The following is a 15,722-nucleotide window of genomic DNA, read 5'->3' as shown; positions in this document are numbered from 1 at the left end:
TGTGAGCACTCCAGATTACAAACACTGCCCAGAAGCACACTGCACTACAGGAGTTATCAAGTGTCATAGCAAAAGAGTAGATTTAGCAAATCAGCAGCTCAGCCTGGTAAAATTGACAATAACAGCATAAAATACGACACGAGGTTTAGATTGCAAGCTAGAAAAGGAGGCAGCGTAAGTCATTCTGCATTTAAAAACAAAAATCACTGAAAAAGGATATCCCATTAAAATAATTTCAGTGGTTGACACCAGATGTCACGGTTAGTTTCTGAAAGTCTAATTTAGTTTAGAAGCTGAAAAACATCAAACATGCTATACACTACAGCTTTATGAAGCTAGTGCGACAGAACTCACCTGTAGTTTGATCCACAAGCACACGCGAGTTGATGATGCGTCCGAAACGTGAAAACATATCTTCTACATCTTTTTGTGTCATCGACCTTGGTAGTCCACTAATATATAAATTAGCATCCTTGATAACTTCAGAACTTGGACGAGCATAGGAAACCTTTACAAAGAGGGGGAAAAAAAAAAAAAAAGGTACTTTTTTTTGTTATGAGTCACTTTCACTTATTCTCCACTAAATAATGGAGGCATATTTTTATTGGAGTTCAAAAAAGCAGAACAGGGAGAAGGTAGGGGAAAAATGCCAGAACAAGAAGAGAAAGTCATGTCCCTCTGTAACTCCATTCATTTTGGGCTTATCCAACAGATAAAGAATATAGCGGCACTGCTATAAAGAGACAGCAGGAGACCAATACTGACTCTTCCAACAACTATATTTGCTACGTTGAAGAGTCCCTGTCTGAAGTTCTGACTCGTTACCGGACCTCTCAGTAACCACAGACCACACCAACGGATTGTGCCATCAGTATATTTTTTAAAGCCTCATAAAAAGATTTTACAAGCTGGAGTACAGTTTTCTATCTTAATTTCCGCTCCCAGATATCACCTAAGCAAGTGTGATTTCCTACACATCCAGTACTAGCCATTATTTCGGAAAAGGAGTGCTTGTGTATTTTTATATTAAACATGATTTAAAAGTGAGATCATCAAGTTTCTGAGATATATGCCAGTTCAAAAGCCTGGCAACAATTTGGAATGATCCCACCTACTGCTGTGAAAATGGTGGTAATGGGAAAGAAAATAAATAAAAAAAAAAATAAAAAAAAAATCTTTGAATTCAAAGCTATTACAAAACCCAAGAAGAGACTTAACAGCTCACTTTACTACTCTTCTCCTAGATTCTACCTTTCTTGCAGCTGGAAAGCACGCAAGCCTTACCACCAGAATGAGGTTTATTAGAATCCTATTTTCATAGAAGAAAGAAAAAAGTCTAGACATCCTACCTTGATAGTTTTTGACTGAAGTCTGAGGCCATTCAGTGTGTTTATTGCTCTTTCAGCATCTTTTGCAGTAACGTAGTTCACAAAGCCATAGCCTAAGCTGTGTCCTACATGGAAGAACATTTTTTTAAATTAAACCTAACAAAAGGAAGTTACCACCATCAAAGTTAAAAGAAATGCAAATGAGAAAAAGTGAACACAACATAAACATAATCCACACAGCAAATATTTAAATAAGCCAAAGAAGTTTCTCAAGGCTGGCATACATCATATGAAGCAACTCAAAGCTCTTTCACTTGCCACGTCGAATATCCCTCTGTCTTCAAGGACAGCTGCAGATCATCCATCAACACTAAGAAACTCAAGACTAAAACACCAACTCTGAACAGTCTTGTAAACTTAATAGGTGTGGAACAAAGGCAAGAATTTAACAAAGTTCATGAGTACAAACTCTTGTAGATAAAGAGCAGAAAGTGAGAAAGTGTTAACAGATGAACTGCTGGGTAAGAAATCATCAGGCTACTCATTCCAACCTTCACTCCTGGGGACGAGAGGGAAAAAGAAGTGTTCAATCCTTCATACATTCATATAGCTAATGAGCAGTAAGCCTCCCAAACACAGCATGAAACTGAAGAGTGAAAAATTCTCTTTAACACAGACAATTTATGTACTATTACTTTATGTAAGTTTACTCTTAACTCTTACAAAAAGAATTTGAGAATAATAATAATAGAAATCTTTAAAACATTTAAGGCAAAAGATACTTATTTGGATTTTTATTTGTTCTGCTTCTATCTGCAACTTCCACAAATGCTACTATCAATTATAACACTATATACTAAGATCATGGTCGGTTGCAATTTCCCAACAATTAGAAGCTCTTATCACTGTAGACCTAAAAATAACTAAAATACTTCAAGGCTGTCTCAGTGCAATAAAGCGACTCCCTTTCACTAAAAGATAGACCTTTTTCAGCCAGATCTTGTCTCAGCCAGATCTATGGGATTTTCTACAGAAAATCGTAACCATGCATAGGAGAATGTGCTATGTTACTTTAACAATATATTATTTTTAAGTTATTGTTAAGGTTGGTTGGTAGGCTTGGAAACACTAGAAGACACAGTTAATTGTTACAATAGAGGATTCTTTTCTGAAATATAGCCCTTTTTTAATCACAGAGCACAGCTCTGCACTAGTTTTAGCTGGCAAGGAAGTTTTCATACACTTTCCAGACCTTTCAGAACAAGAAATATACCACACCCCAAAAAAACCCAATCAACAACAACAAAAAAAAGTCCAATGGTGATTATCCTCACACAACATGTCAGTGAAACTGAAGGGCTGTAACAGACACTCCAGATTAACTCCGTCTACCGCGGAAAGAATCCCCAGTCTACTAAAGGAATTGCAACCTACGAGCCTTAAAAGCCCCAAGGGACGGGAGGAAGCTCCAAATAACCCTCCCCGCGTTACCAGAATGGCACACATGACAGACTGACTGCAGAGCGACCGCCGCAGCACAACTCCTTGGCACGTCGTCCTCTGCATTCGTGTGCTTTGTTGTGAATCATAATAGACCAGTAACTCATCTAAACCCAAATAATGTCATTGCCCATTTCCTAATACACTCCTTGTATAAACAGTCCCAGTTCATTTTCACTGTCTGCTGAAGAAGCCAGATCCCCTTTGTGTCCAACCCTGGTGCAGGAACAATATCCTGTTCTCTTACAGACCGACTGTTAAATCATCTCCACTAGCACAGATCAAACTCGCGTGATGCCAACTGCACAACTCTAACGGCAAATCACGCTCTGATTTAACTCTGCATAGGAAACAAATAAATGCAATAAGAGCAAGATCTTAGACACCAGCTTCTGCACCTTTATCCTTTAAAGATCTACAGATAAAATCAATCAGGATTTTGCAGACATATCTTACGTGTACCTACAACACAGGTTTGTTGTTTTCTTTGTAACATTCATTCTGTTTTATTAGTCAAAGATGGTCAAGCACTCAGATAAAATCTGGTTAGTTCACAATCACTTACCTACTGAGATTCTTTTCCCCTCATTAAGAAAACAAATAATTTAACAATTAGAAAAAAAGTTTAGCACCTGGACCTTGGCTTATTTCTCCAGAATCTGGCCAAGAAAACAAAGATAAGTTTAAGAGGGAACCAACGGCAGGCAGACAGTAGGCAATGACTGGGAGGGAGGAGTGTGACAGCCCTGCTCTGAAGGCTCAGCTGCTTTATAGATACTTTCAGCCTGTCCCAAAAGCTACAGAAACATGAATATTCCAGCAAAGCACTGAATAGAACCAGGTCCTAATAAAGTTTATGGCAATAGGCCCTTAAAGAGCAGGGAAACAGACTTCAATGAGACTAATCCCTCTGAGTGTGGACCAGGGAGCCCTGGCAGTCAGGGCTGCCACCACCCAGCCAGGCGCTGCACTGCGGGGGGTGACTATATTCTCCTGGCAGGGGGAGAAGAGCAGGATTCCACAGCATATAAATTTATTAAACTATCTTCAGTACTCCCAGTCAGGGAGATGAGGGCTCAGCCCAGGACCGGCGGAGCGAGTGCCCTTCCCTACCTGCTTGCAGCGAGTTCCAGCGAAGGCGGCAGGAAGGCCACCGGCACCGAGCCGGCACCTTTCTTGCAAAGCATCAGACAGGTTGCATGTTTATGCGCTGCTTGAGATCAGTGACAAGGGAGTGTAAGCTACTTAGTTTTGGCTTTATCCTGTAAGTAACAGCACTCACGGACACACAGGACCAAAAGGGTCCAGTTGCTGTAACCACAAACTGTACATATTCCCTTTCCCTAAAATGTAAGCAAGCTCCACCTTAAAAGCAGTTACATTTTTATCCCAGAGACTCTGATTGAAAACCCTGTCCAGTGCTCTCCTTTTCTAAATGCAAGTCTTCATACTTCGTATCGACTCGTTCTTGTGCAAATACTGTCCTTGAGCTTACACACACTTATCCTTCCCAGTGTCCGTTCCCTACAGTCCACACAAGCGGTGACTGTATCCCCTTGGCCTTCTTTACTGTTTTCATCTGAGCAAAATTCCGCACCTTCTCAACTTCTAATTTTATATGAGTTCCTCAATGACTATTCCTTACCAAAGGGTTTGAAAGCCCTGGGAAAAGAGAGCAGGGATGTAATGGGGTTGACAGAAACAGAGATTAAGAAAAAGAAGGGTCTGAAAAGTGGCAGGATTACAACAGTTACCAGCTTTTCTCATATTCGCTGTAAACATTTGACAATAATTTTGTAGTAAAACCCAGAAATCATAGTCCTGTTAACTTTTACCTGCCACTAGATAAGAAAATATCAATTACTTATCTTTCTCTACAAAAATTAGAATATAGACCTTCCCTGAGACTAGACTTACTGCCTTTAAATTACATCACTGTAACATGAATTTACAGTCCTTCAGTGCTAAGAAAAAGCCAACCCACGCAAAATTGACAACATATATTAACTTATGTTGCTCTAAATACTTAATACGATCAGTCTCAGCCACCTCCTGCCATTCAGTTACTAGTGTTCATCTCTAAACCAGCTAGGATATCTAATACATGCCAGTCTCGTCACTGCGAGAGGCACGTTACACCGTTCCCCTGACAGATCGCTCGTCAGATATGCTCTCTGCTTCACAATTTTACCCCGTATTCCCTCCTCCTAAACAGTACAAACTACCTTCTTTTTAGAGCATGCCATAAGGAATCAGCATTTACACAGCATTAGGATTTATGTCAAATGTTTATCCCAGGCAAGGACACAAGTTATTCGCTTTATCGTGATGTTAAGAGCCTGCTAGAAAGCTATTGTGCAAAAGAAGTCATTACCGTAACAGTTTTCAGAGTATTTTAGTGGATAGTAATTTAAAAACCTTTTAAAAAGAACTTTTAAAAAGCTTGCAGAAATGTAAATCTACTCAAGAGACAAAGATTAAAAAAAAGAAACAAGTAGGTCCTTATCTGGATGAATAATTAACAAAGTGACCATAACCTCAGTTTTAAGCAAACTCCTCTATTCCTTCAGCAGAAAGAATCTAGTTTTGTTTCCACGATAAAAAGCCCTTTCATGAAGGAGTGCACTCATTTTCTTTCTGTGCATCACTTGGTTTTCTGTCCATGTCTTTGCTTCCTTTCCCAGCTCCCCGAGACACACTGCTTCAGTTACGAACCCGTTTCTTATTCCCCTCCCGCTACCGCCTGACAACTCCAGTTTCACTGGGGACTCTAACATGAGACCTGAGCTTCTACTTATTTTCCGTTTCACGACAGACTAGCTGCCCCCCCCACAAAGCAGCTAACACAGATTCTCCCCATCCTATCCTTCTCAAGAAAACCAAAATTTAAACCTGGCTCCTGTTACGTCAGAGCATGTCAGTATGAAGGCATTGAGTTTATCCTTTGTTTTCTGAACTGGGAAACAGTGTTTTGAGATACAATTTAAAAAGCCCAAGTAAAGAACACAGAAGGATGGAACAGATCTCACCAAACGTCACTCAGGGGATGATGCAGCATCTTGGAAAGAGAGTTGGTTTAGGGTTTTTTTGTTTGTTTAGCTTTACAAAATGTGCTGTGAGTGATAACCAGATAGCTTAAACATGTAGGAATGCATCAAGAAATACCACATCCAAATGCCAGACATCAACGTGCTGAAAAAGCTGAATTCAGAGTGGTGACTCTGTCATTTCAGAGGATGAAGACAGCTCAAAAGTGCTCAGATGGGCCTTGCGTGGGCTTTCTTTAGTACAGTTACACTGTTGTATAGCTGGGGGTACGTAACCACAAACCCGAGAAAAATACAAGCACCCCTGCATCAAGCTTCTGAAAGATGGGTTATGCCAACGCAGATGTGCGGCAAGGCAGGAGTGGCAGAGCAAGCTCTCAAGAGGCTATATTCTAACCCCCTGAGACCAGTCAGCACTACGCGTGCAGCATCTTTTGTTTCTTAACACCCTAACAGCCAGGAAAACAAGCAGATAGGGAGGAGAGCAGCCCGGCTACGCAGGGAGCTGATGGCAGAGCTCCAACACAAACAGGCAGCGCACAGGAGACGGAAGAAGCAACAGCCTACAAAAGCAGGAATTTAGAAACACTGTCCACTCAGTCTCAGGAAAGCCAGAGCTCAACTGCAGTTGAGACTTGAAAGGAATGCAAACAAACAAATAATATCGAGGGCAACAAGAAAAGCTTCTCCTGCCGCCTAGGCAGCACAAGGCTGAAAAAGGAAAACTCGGGACAATTGCTGAAGAGGGTATGGGATTCGGTGAGAGCAGTGCATGATGCCTTCTTTGCTTCACTTCACCGACAAAGTCTCACAGGGCTCTGCACTTGGGAAAGAGCTCAAGGAGAAGGACCAGTGAATGAAGATCAAGTCAGGGACTGACTGGTTGAGAGAACTTGACCCATACAAATCCATGGGATGAGATGAGCTCTTTCTAAAGGTGCTGAGACACCAGGCTCATGTCCTGGCTAAAACTGCTCTGTACTATCTTTGAACAGTCATGGAAATTGGAAGAGGTCCCCAACAACTGGAGGAAGGCAAATGCCGTATCCATCTTCAAAAAGAGACCAAAAAAACCAACCAAACAAAAAAACCCACCCCACACTCTACATGTACACCCGCAGCTAGTGGAGTTTTGCAGGGATCTATCCTGGGACCTGCTGTCTAACCTTTTATCCATGACCTGGAGGAGGTGATAGGAGTGCGCTCTCACAAAGACTGGAGATAACACCAGGTTGGGAGGAACCTGCCAATACACTGGAGGGCAGGGCTGCCACCCAGAGGGACCTAAACACGCTGGAGGAATGAGCCAACAGGCACCCTATGAAAAGCAGCAAAGACAAATGCAAAGTCCTGATCACAGGAAGGATAAAACCCCGGCAACACCAGACTGGGCACTTACTGGCTGGAGAGCAGCTCTATGGAAATGGACCTGGGAATCATGGTATAGAGCGAGGAATGCACTATGACAGAGAAGGCTGACAGCATCCTGCATTGTACTAACAGAGAAGTACAGCCAGAACACAGGAGGGAAGAGATCATCCCCCTTTACTCAGCACTCACTAGACCACATCTAGAACACTGCATCCAATTCTCAATGTCCCCCAACACAGGAAAGACATTGACAAACTGGAACGAGCTCAGTGAAAGTACACCAAGATCCTCAGGAGATTGGAACACGTGGAGGTTTACAAGGCCAGATGGGATAAAGTCCCAAATAACCGGGTCTGACCTCACAGCTGACTCTGCTCGGAGCAGGAGGCTGAACTCGTGTCCCTTAGAACTGCACCATCCTATGACCCCAAATGACAGAACGAGGAACATAACACTACGGTAATCTGAAGTTCTTCCAGCTCCACAGAACAAGGCCTTTTTGTATGAAGATAGCCTATATGCCTACTTCACCTAAGTAGGGGTGTAACCAAACTAAATATTAATGAAAAGTTTAGAGAAGGTACATCTGTCCTGGTTTGGGCTGGACTGGCCACTGAGGCGAACAACAAATGCTCTCCCCCACCGCTGTCTCCAAGGGGAGAAAGGAGAGAGAGGAGAGACTTAAGAGTTTAGAAGGAACTAAACTACTTTAATGAAGTACTACTAATAAAAAGAAAATAAGAAATATATACAAAACCGGATCAAGCTCCCAGGATGACAGTCATGTCCCAGGCACTGGGGAAGTCCCAGGCTGGACTTGGCGATGGATTCCAGAACTGGATTCAGCAACACACAGATCGGGATCAAAGGCAGATGAACAGATAGAGTCTTCCTCGGACGCCGGCCATTGAAGAAAAAGCACTGACCCTTTGATCCCTCAGCTTTTATACTGGGCACGAGGCAGATGGGATGGAATACCCCCTTGGTCAGGTTTAGGGTCACCTGTCCTGTCCGCTCCTCCCCGCAGGTGCCACCCCTCTAGGCTTTTCCTGACCTTGGTTGTTAATAACACTAAGTCTAAGCAAGAGGCTCCCTGCATCCCATTCCTTGGCATGAATTACAGCTAATCAGGTCTTATCACTCTGAGAACAAACAGTGTCTCCACAACATGCTGTTAATTTCCGAGAGTTTCAGAGACTTCAGTCAGTTAGAAGAGGTTTAGCTGCAAAGTAAAATTACTGAACAGAAAATTAATTCTGGTTTACCTCAAACCAGGAGAGTAAAGAATCACACTTTATTTCTCCCTCACATTATTTTCTCCCATTCATGGAACCATTTCTAAATTTTTAGTTTATTTCTAGCATAGTCCTTAAACCAAAGACTGGAATTACCAAAACTGCCACATGGCTAGCAACACAGACTCCGCCAATTTTCAGTGGACTAGTTATTCTCTCAAGCATTTTTGGAAGCATCCACCCTCATAGTCTATTTTTAATTGAGTTAAAACTCATTTCTGTAGGTTTCCACTAGTTTTCTTCTGTTATTCTGTTATCCACTGGTCTCAGGAGATGATGCCGGTTTCTAGCTCCTCCTTATGTCCTTCAGTCCAATGTTAAATCTCTGCTCCACATCAAAACTGTTAACCACTTTTTCACTTTAATATTCTAAATGCCAACTTTAGAACCTGACATGTTCTACATGCACTGCTTGGCTCAGCTTTGGAGACAAGCAGTTGCTGTTTGTTACTCTCTTGTCAGTTTTTGGGTTTATGCTACAAGGTGTCCTTATTAAAAAAAAAAAAAAAAAAAAAGAAAAGAAAATAAAAGAAAGCAGCTTCTTGAAGGATTTTTGTCAAAACATATTTTTGGATGTGAACAAGCATCTCAAGAATTTAATCACCGATCTGCAAAACTAACAGTAGAAGGGCGTGATTTTCCATAACAAGTCTATGCTGATCAAACCCTACCATCACAACACAGGTGATTGATTCTCTTTATTACTAGTCTACCACATAGTCCACAGAGTATTTTTGAAAATACAGAGAACACCCCCCTGACTAAAGATATACATGATGCATCTCAACTAAACTGAAAATGAATGAATCTGAAGCTAAAACCCCATAACCCGAACCAAAACTTCTCTCCTGATCCAGTGCCCAAGCAGCCAGGGCTCCATTCTTCAGGGATGTCCTTATACCTGGCTTCATCACCGATACCGAGAAGCTGTTTTGCTTCTCAGATACACACCCGTTCTTTCCCTTTTTTTCCCTGAATGAATTCTTGAAGCTACAAGTAGTCATTATGAATTACTTCTTACAGTTCTGCTTCATCTCCAATTTAGTCATAAACACTGTCCAAAACTATCACGAGTCATGCAAACACCAAGAGAGCAGTGCAGAAATCCCACACAGAATGACAGAATGGTTTGGGTTGGAAGGGACCTTTTAAAGATCATCCAGTGCCACCCCCCTGCCCCAGGCAGGGCCACCTCCCCCCAGCTCAGGTTGCTCCAAGCCCCGTCCAACCTGGCCTTGAACACCTCCAGGGATGGGGCCTCCGCAACCTCTCTGGGCAACCTGCGCCAGGGCCTCACCACCTGCACAGGCAACAATTTCTTCCTAATATCTAACTTAAATCTCCTCTCTTTCAGTTTAAAACTGTCACCCCTCATCCTGTCCCTACATGCCCTTGTAGAAAGTCCCTCTCCAGCTTTCTTGTAGGCCCCCTTCAGATACTGGAAGGGGGTCTCCCCGGAGCCTTCTCTTCTGCAGGATGAAACCCCCAACTCTCCCAGCCTGTCCTCCCAGCAGAGGGGCTCCAGCCCTCCCAGCATCTCTGGGGCCTCCTCTGGCCCTGCTCCAGCAGGTCCATGTCCTTCTGCAGTTGAAGGCTCCAGAGCTGGACGCAATATTCCAGGTGGAGTCTCACGAGAGCAGAGTGGAGTCCGTGTCAGGTTGGGGGCAAAGCTCAGCCTAGCTGGACAGACTGGTCTCATCCTAACCGAGCAAAACATGGGAAGCACCACACTGTTGGCAGGCTGGAGTAGTCGGATCAACACTACACCACAAATCCCTGCACCACACTTACACTTTCAGCACCCCTTATAGAGTACAAACCCAAAAGCTTAGGTTTATATTTAAGCATTTCCACAATATCTGTCCTTTAAACACCTCTACGATCAGTGTCAATGCAACAGCTCGGTACCTCTCTTCCACAGTAACCAAATTCAGCTTTATTCCAGTTTCTCTGCCTCAGACACAGATCGCTATCTGAGCCAATTTCTGCTTAAGACTTAAACCCAGCATGTCTTACTGAAAAGACTTTTCATTGCAACAGAAAGGAACCAGAAAGGAAACAAAGCAAATAATATCTAGTTTTACCGATAACGATTTTCAAATACAGAATGTGTCCCCACTGCTTCATATGGCTTTATAAACCAGGACACCTTCTGTTCCGGCCAAATGATGAATAGTCTCATTTATGGAAGTTTAAGGGCAAAATTGCATTTAAAAGGTTTGGAAAGCCTGATCTTCAAACAATTCAGGAAAACATTATGAATTACAAAGAAAGCGGCCACTCCTCCATTTGCAAAATAAATGGCATTTGCCTTGAAACAAAGATGACTACAAGCAATTCAAACAGACACTTCTTGAGAAACAAGTCAAGAGCTACAAAGCTAACGTGACATAAGTTTGTTCTTTACCCCAGTTCAAAGACAGAGGTTCCAGGGATCTCACTATCTCCACAATATTTTAAGAATTTGACCACACGACAGCTTTAAATCCTGGAAACAAAAGGTTTACTATTTTTAGTAATTCATCTAATTTAACGAAGCCCTTCTGCATACTTATTTCTATATGTTCTCTTTATATTTTCCCCCCCCCCTTTCTTTCATTTCCAGAACATTTTTCTATGGAGATTTAATTTAACTTGCTCCAGGGCTCTTTTTCCAGATGAATTGCCAACATCCTAGATGCTGTGAAGTGAAAAGGATTTGTAAAGTGAACACAGAAAATACCAGGCCCAAAATTGTGCATGAATATCACAGGCTGACTTCTTGAGGACGTCTTTGGAAGGAAAATGCCTTGCCCATTTACTGTAAGATCTCATTTCTTTAAACTGTAGGACAGATTTTTGTTAATCTGTGGTTGGAACAGAAACCTGACTACTCAAGATGTTGAGGGCTGAAAAATCCACTTCAGCTTTCAAATAACCACACTTTTTCAGCTGCAAACATTACAACGCAAAACCTCAGCAAGTGTTCAGAGTCAACACTGTCATAGGTTAAGCTGAACTAAATGGCTTCTACAACTGCATGACATCGTTGTGGATAAGGGAAGAGCAACAGACATCATCTACCTGGACTTGTGCACAGCATTGGACGGTGTCCCATATGACATCCTTATCTCTGAATTGGAGAGACATGGATTTGACAGTTGGCCACTGGGTGGGTAAGGAACTGGCTGGACAGTCACATTCAAAGAGTTATGGTCAACGGCTAGACGTCCAAGTGGTAAGCAGTGATGAGTGGTGTTCCTCAGGGATCAGTACTGAGACCGGTACTATTTAATATCTTTGACAGTGACATGGATGTTGGGATTGAGCGCACCCTCAGCAAGTTTGCCGACGACACCAAGCTGTATGGAGCAGTTGACACACTGGAGGGAAAGGATGCCATCCAGAGGGACCTGGACAGGCTGGAGAGGCAGGCCCGTGCAAACCTCATGAAGTCCAACAAGACCAAGTGCAGGGTCGGGGCAATCCCCAGCACAACCCCAGGCTGAGTGGAGAATGGAGTGAGAGCAGCCCTGAGGAGAAGGGCTTGGGGGTGTCGGTGGGCGAGAAGCTCCCCAGGAGCCGGCAATGTGCGCCAGCAGCCCAGAAAGCCCCCCGCCCCCTGGGCTGCATCCCCAGCAGCGTGGCCAGCAGGGCCAGGGGGGGATTGTGCCCCTCTGCTGCACTCTGCTCTGGGGAGACCCCCCCCGCAGTGCTGCCTCCAGCTCGGGGGGTCCCAACAGCAGAAGGCCCCGGAGCTGTTGGAGCGGGGCCAGAGGAACAAATTGCCCAGAGAAGCTGTGGCTGCCCCACATCCCTGGAGGTGTTCCAAACCAGGTTGGACAGGGCTTGGAGCAACCTGGGCTGGTGGGAGGTGTCCCTGCCCAGGGCAGCAGGGTTGGAACTAGATGATCTTTAGGGTTCCTTCCAACCTAAACCATTCTATGATTCTATGAAATTGTTCTTCTGCAGAAACATACTGCTTCTCCATTGGAAGAGAATGAAAACGTTTTAAGAAGATGTAGAAAAATAACTCCCACTAAAACCATGTTGAGAACTATTAGATAAGCGAAGATTTTGCTATATGGCTCATTTTTATGGCTTGATGAGGGAAAAGAAAGGCAAACGAGGTGAAGATGTCAGCTTTTGTAAAACAGAGTACTTCGTGCAATGGCTGGTACTACTGCGTTGGCCTTTTTGACTTTATGTGTATATGTATCATAAGGAGGGATACAAAGCATGAATATATTTACCCCTCTCAATGTCTCCTGATAGAGAAAAAGGATACCTGCAACCCTAAACCAACAGGAAGTTATCCTCTGTTACAACAGCCTTGCCTTAAAGCTTTCCGAGAACACTGCCGAGGTCCCTCTGAATGGCAGTACAACTACCCTGTGTACTGGCCACTCCTCCCAGTTTGGTATCAGCTGCAAACATTCTGAGGGTGCAATCTGCCCCATCATCCAGGTCATCAACGAAAATTTTAAACAGAATTGGCCCTGATACCAAACCTTTGGTTTACTTCACTAGCAACTGGTCTTCAGCTGGACTTTGTGCTGCTGACCACCAACCTCAGAGATTAGTTTTCAATCCAACCACAGGTCCTCCAGCAGCGCACACCTCCTGCAGCGATAAGAACACGTCTCTCTACCCAGCCTAAGTGAGAGGACCCAGGCACTCCCCACAGCCCAAGACCTGCAGAGCTGCACCCTCTTTTTGGTCCAGGTAGCTCTCTTTCAGTCAAGGCCTCTGATGTTACAGGGATAGCTGCTGCAATGACTACTGTAGACCATGCAGCACATCACCACCATTCCTTGGTGTTGCAGATCACAACACGGTCCAGGGTCCCCATTTGCACTGCTTTGCCTGTTGGCAGCGCTCTGGCAGCTATGTTCCAGGCCAGACTGTTCTGTAGGCCTGCCCTAAGGTGCTTGACCCTCCCTAACCAAGGGTCAACTGGAACAAAAGTTCCAACCTCCCTTTGGTCAAGTACACCTGACAGAGCCCAGAGCTCCTCGCTAGAAATCAAGGGCTCCTACAGCTATCCTTTCCTGGCAAGCACTCCAGTTTCTCAAAGGGTTCCCAGAAGTCTGTTGACAATCCCAGAAGTTTATGTCAGGGGAGGATTAGATTGGATATTAGGAAACATTTTTTCACTGAAAGGGTTATTAAACTTTGAAAGAGGCTGCCCAAGGGAGGTGGTGGATTCACCATCCCTGGAGGTGCTTAAAGAAGGGTAGATGTGGTACTTGGGGACATGGGTTAGAAGGGATTTTGTCAGGGCAGGGTAATGGTTGGACTTGATGATCTTAAAGGTCCCTTCCAACCTCAGCCATTCTATGATTCTATATAGAAGCAGAGCCCAGGAACTGCTGCACTAGCTGCTGCTTCCGCTTGGTATGCTCTGAACCCACTTCAAGAACCCAAGCAACCTTTCTATTAAGTGTACTCCCGTACCCTTGCTAGCACTCAGTTATTACCTCTGAGGTAGTTAATATGGCCAACCTTATGATAAAGGAAATTAAACGAAGCTGGCAAAGCTAGAAGGGTGTTAACACTTTCAGAACTTGGCCAATTTGTCTGCAAACCATTTGCACTTGTCATTAAGTTAACCATTGTTGCTAGGCATTCTTGAACGCACATTTAAAGAAATTGCATACAACCAATTGTGATTAAAAAGCTTGAAAAAAAATCCAGGGGTAATGATGCATTCCAATTACACAGTTAACAGCAAAACTGCATAAGCAATTTCACGGTTGTTTTCCATGCAAAAGGAAACAATTTCAGCCAAAGAGAATACTTCGGTACTTTCCACAAAACAAGAACACTTAAAAATTCTGTTTCTAGACTGGAGTCCGCTGCACTAGTGAAATGAATAGAGAGTTCCTCTGTCACGTGAGCTAGAGAGCTACTTACCACCTTTCAGCATCCGAAAGCAGCACAGTAAAATCTTCCTTCCCTTTTTGCTTCAAAAGCTTACAAGGACACAGCCATTTATTTCTTTTCCAGCTGCATGATTTCTGTGAAAGAGTCTTTCCAGAGAAGACACCATGAATAGGAAAAGACAGCGAAAAGGTGAAGATGCGTACTGATTCCTGAGGAACTCCATCCCCCTAGAAGCAATTTCTTTTTGGTCCTGTAAGCAAAATGTCACATGCACACTTGCAGCGCGAGTGAGCCGTGATGACAGTGTTTTTTGATATGGACCCCAGATCTCTGCACACAGCCTTAACAAGCCACCCCAAAATGTCCATTCTGCTCCACATTTTTCAGCGACAGTGGAATAGCTGTCCCCGATAGCTGCTGATCAAGGAGTTCAATGTTAGCAAGCTCCATCAGAGCTCAAACTTACATAAGCAAACGCAGAGCGTCGAGAGGAAGCTCACTGTCTCCTTACAGCGCCTGCAGAGACGGCCCAATTTTGGTAGTTGACAGGTACAGACAGAGCCTTTGGCAGAGTCTAAAGGATCGTATCCTACATCTCCTACAGTAGAAAGTCATAAGTATCACAGGGATACGTCATTCCCTGTTCGAGCAGCAGAGAAGGTGTGAGGGAGGGAACAAGAACCCTCAAAAAGTCGGATGCCTCCCTAACAAAATCCACTGCCATCAGACAGAACCCTCGTACAGAGAGGTGCACACAGCAAACTTGCCACCAGGTACTCAGAGCAGGGTGTCACGAGCAATAAAGAGATCCCACAGTGATCTGAGGCCCTGAACACATGGCAAAACTTTAACCCAACCTTTTCAGAGCTTTAGGACAGTTGGGTTTCAAAGTACCAACACTGCAGCAGGGTAAAAGGAAGACAGCGAAACTAAATACAACTTACACTCATGGCATACTACCTTTGAGCTGTAACATTTGGTCCAGAAGGACTAAAAGTCTGCGTAGACCTGCACAAACAGCAGACTAAAGATGACCAGGTTCTCTCAGAAAATTTACAGCTATTGATTAGAAGTATCCGCACTGTGCGCAATCAGATATCTTGACGAGTCATCTGCATCTGCGCTGCAAGAAAGTCAGCACGACTAGAGTGGCACAAAGGCCTGGATTTCTGCATTAGCAGATACTGAAGGAGAAGAAATGTTTGAAAAATGATCACCTGTAAGAGGAGTCCAGCACAGCACATTGGCTGGAAATCCGGACCCCAGAATCTGGATGTCCCAGCAAAGTCAAGCACCCCCAATGCAAAATATGGTAC

The 15,722-nt window shown here is 43.8% G+C and overlaps 1 protein-coding gene across 1 annotated transcript in view; it reads right to left on the bottom strand.

Moving 5' to 3' along the window:
- Positions 1-15,722, bottom strand: part of ELAVL1 (ELAV like RNA binding protein 1) — a 44,391-nt gene that overhangs the window by 12,981 nt on the left and 15,688 nt on the right. The window contains exons 3-4 of the mRNA XM_082495619.1: positions 1,350-1,453; positions 355-508 (exon numbers count right to left, since the gene is read on the bottom strand). Coding sequence (XP_082351745.1) covers positions 355-508; positions 1,350-1,453 — 258 coding nt within the window. The remainder of the gene's footprint in view (positions 1-354; positions 509-1,349; positions 1,454-15,722) is intronic.

The sequence above is a fragment of the Vanellus vanellus genome (genome assembly GCF_965231255.1).
Source record: "Vanellus vanellus genome assembly, chromosome: 25".
Taxonomy (NCBI): domain Eukaryota; kingdom Metazoa; phylum Chordata; class Aves; order Charadriiformes; family Charadriidae; genus Vanellus; species Vanellus vanellus.
Note: the sequence above shows the minus strand (reverse complement) of the source record. Positions and strands in the feature narration are given on the sequence as shown.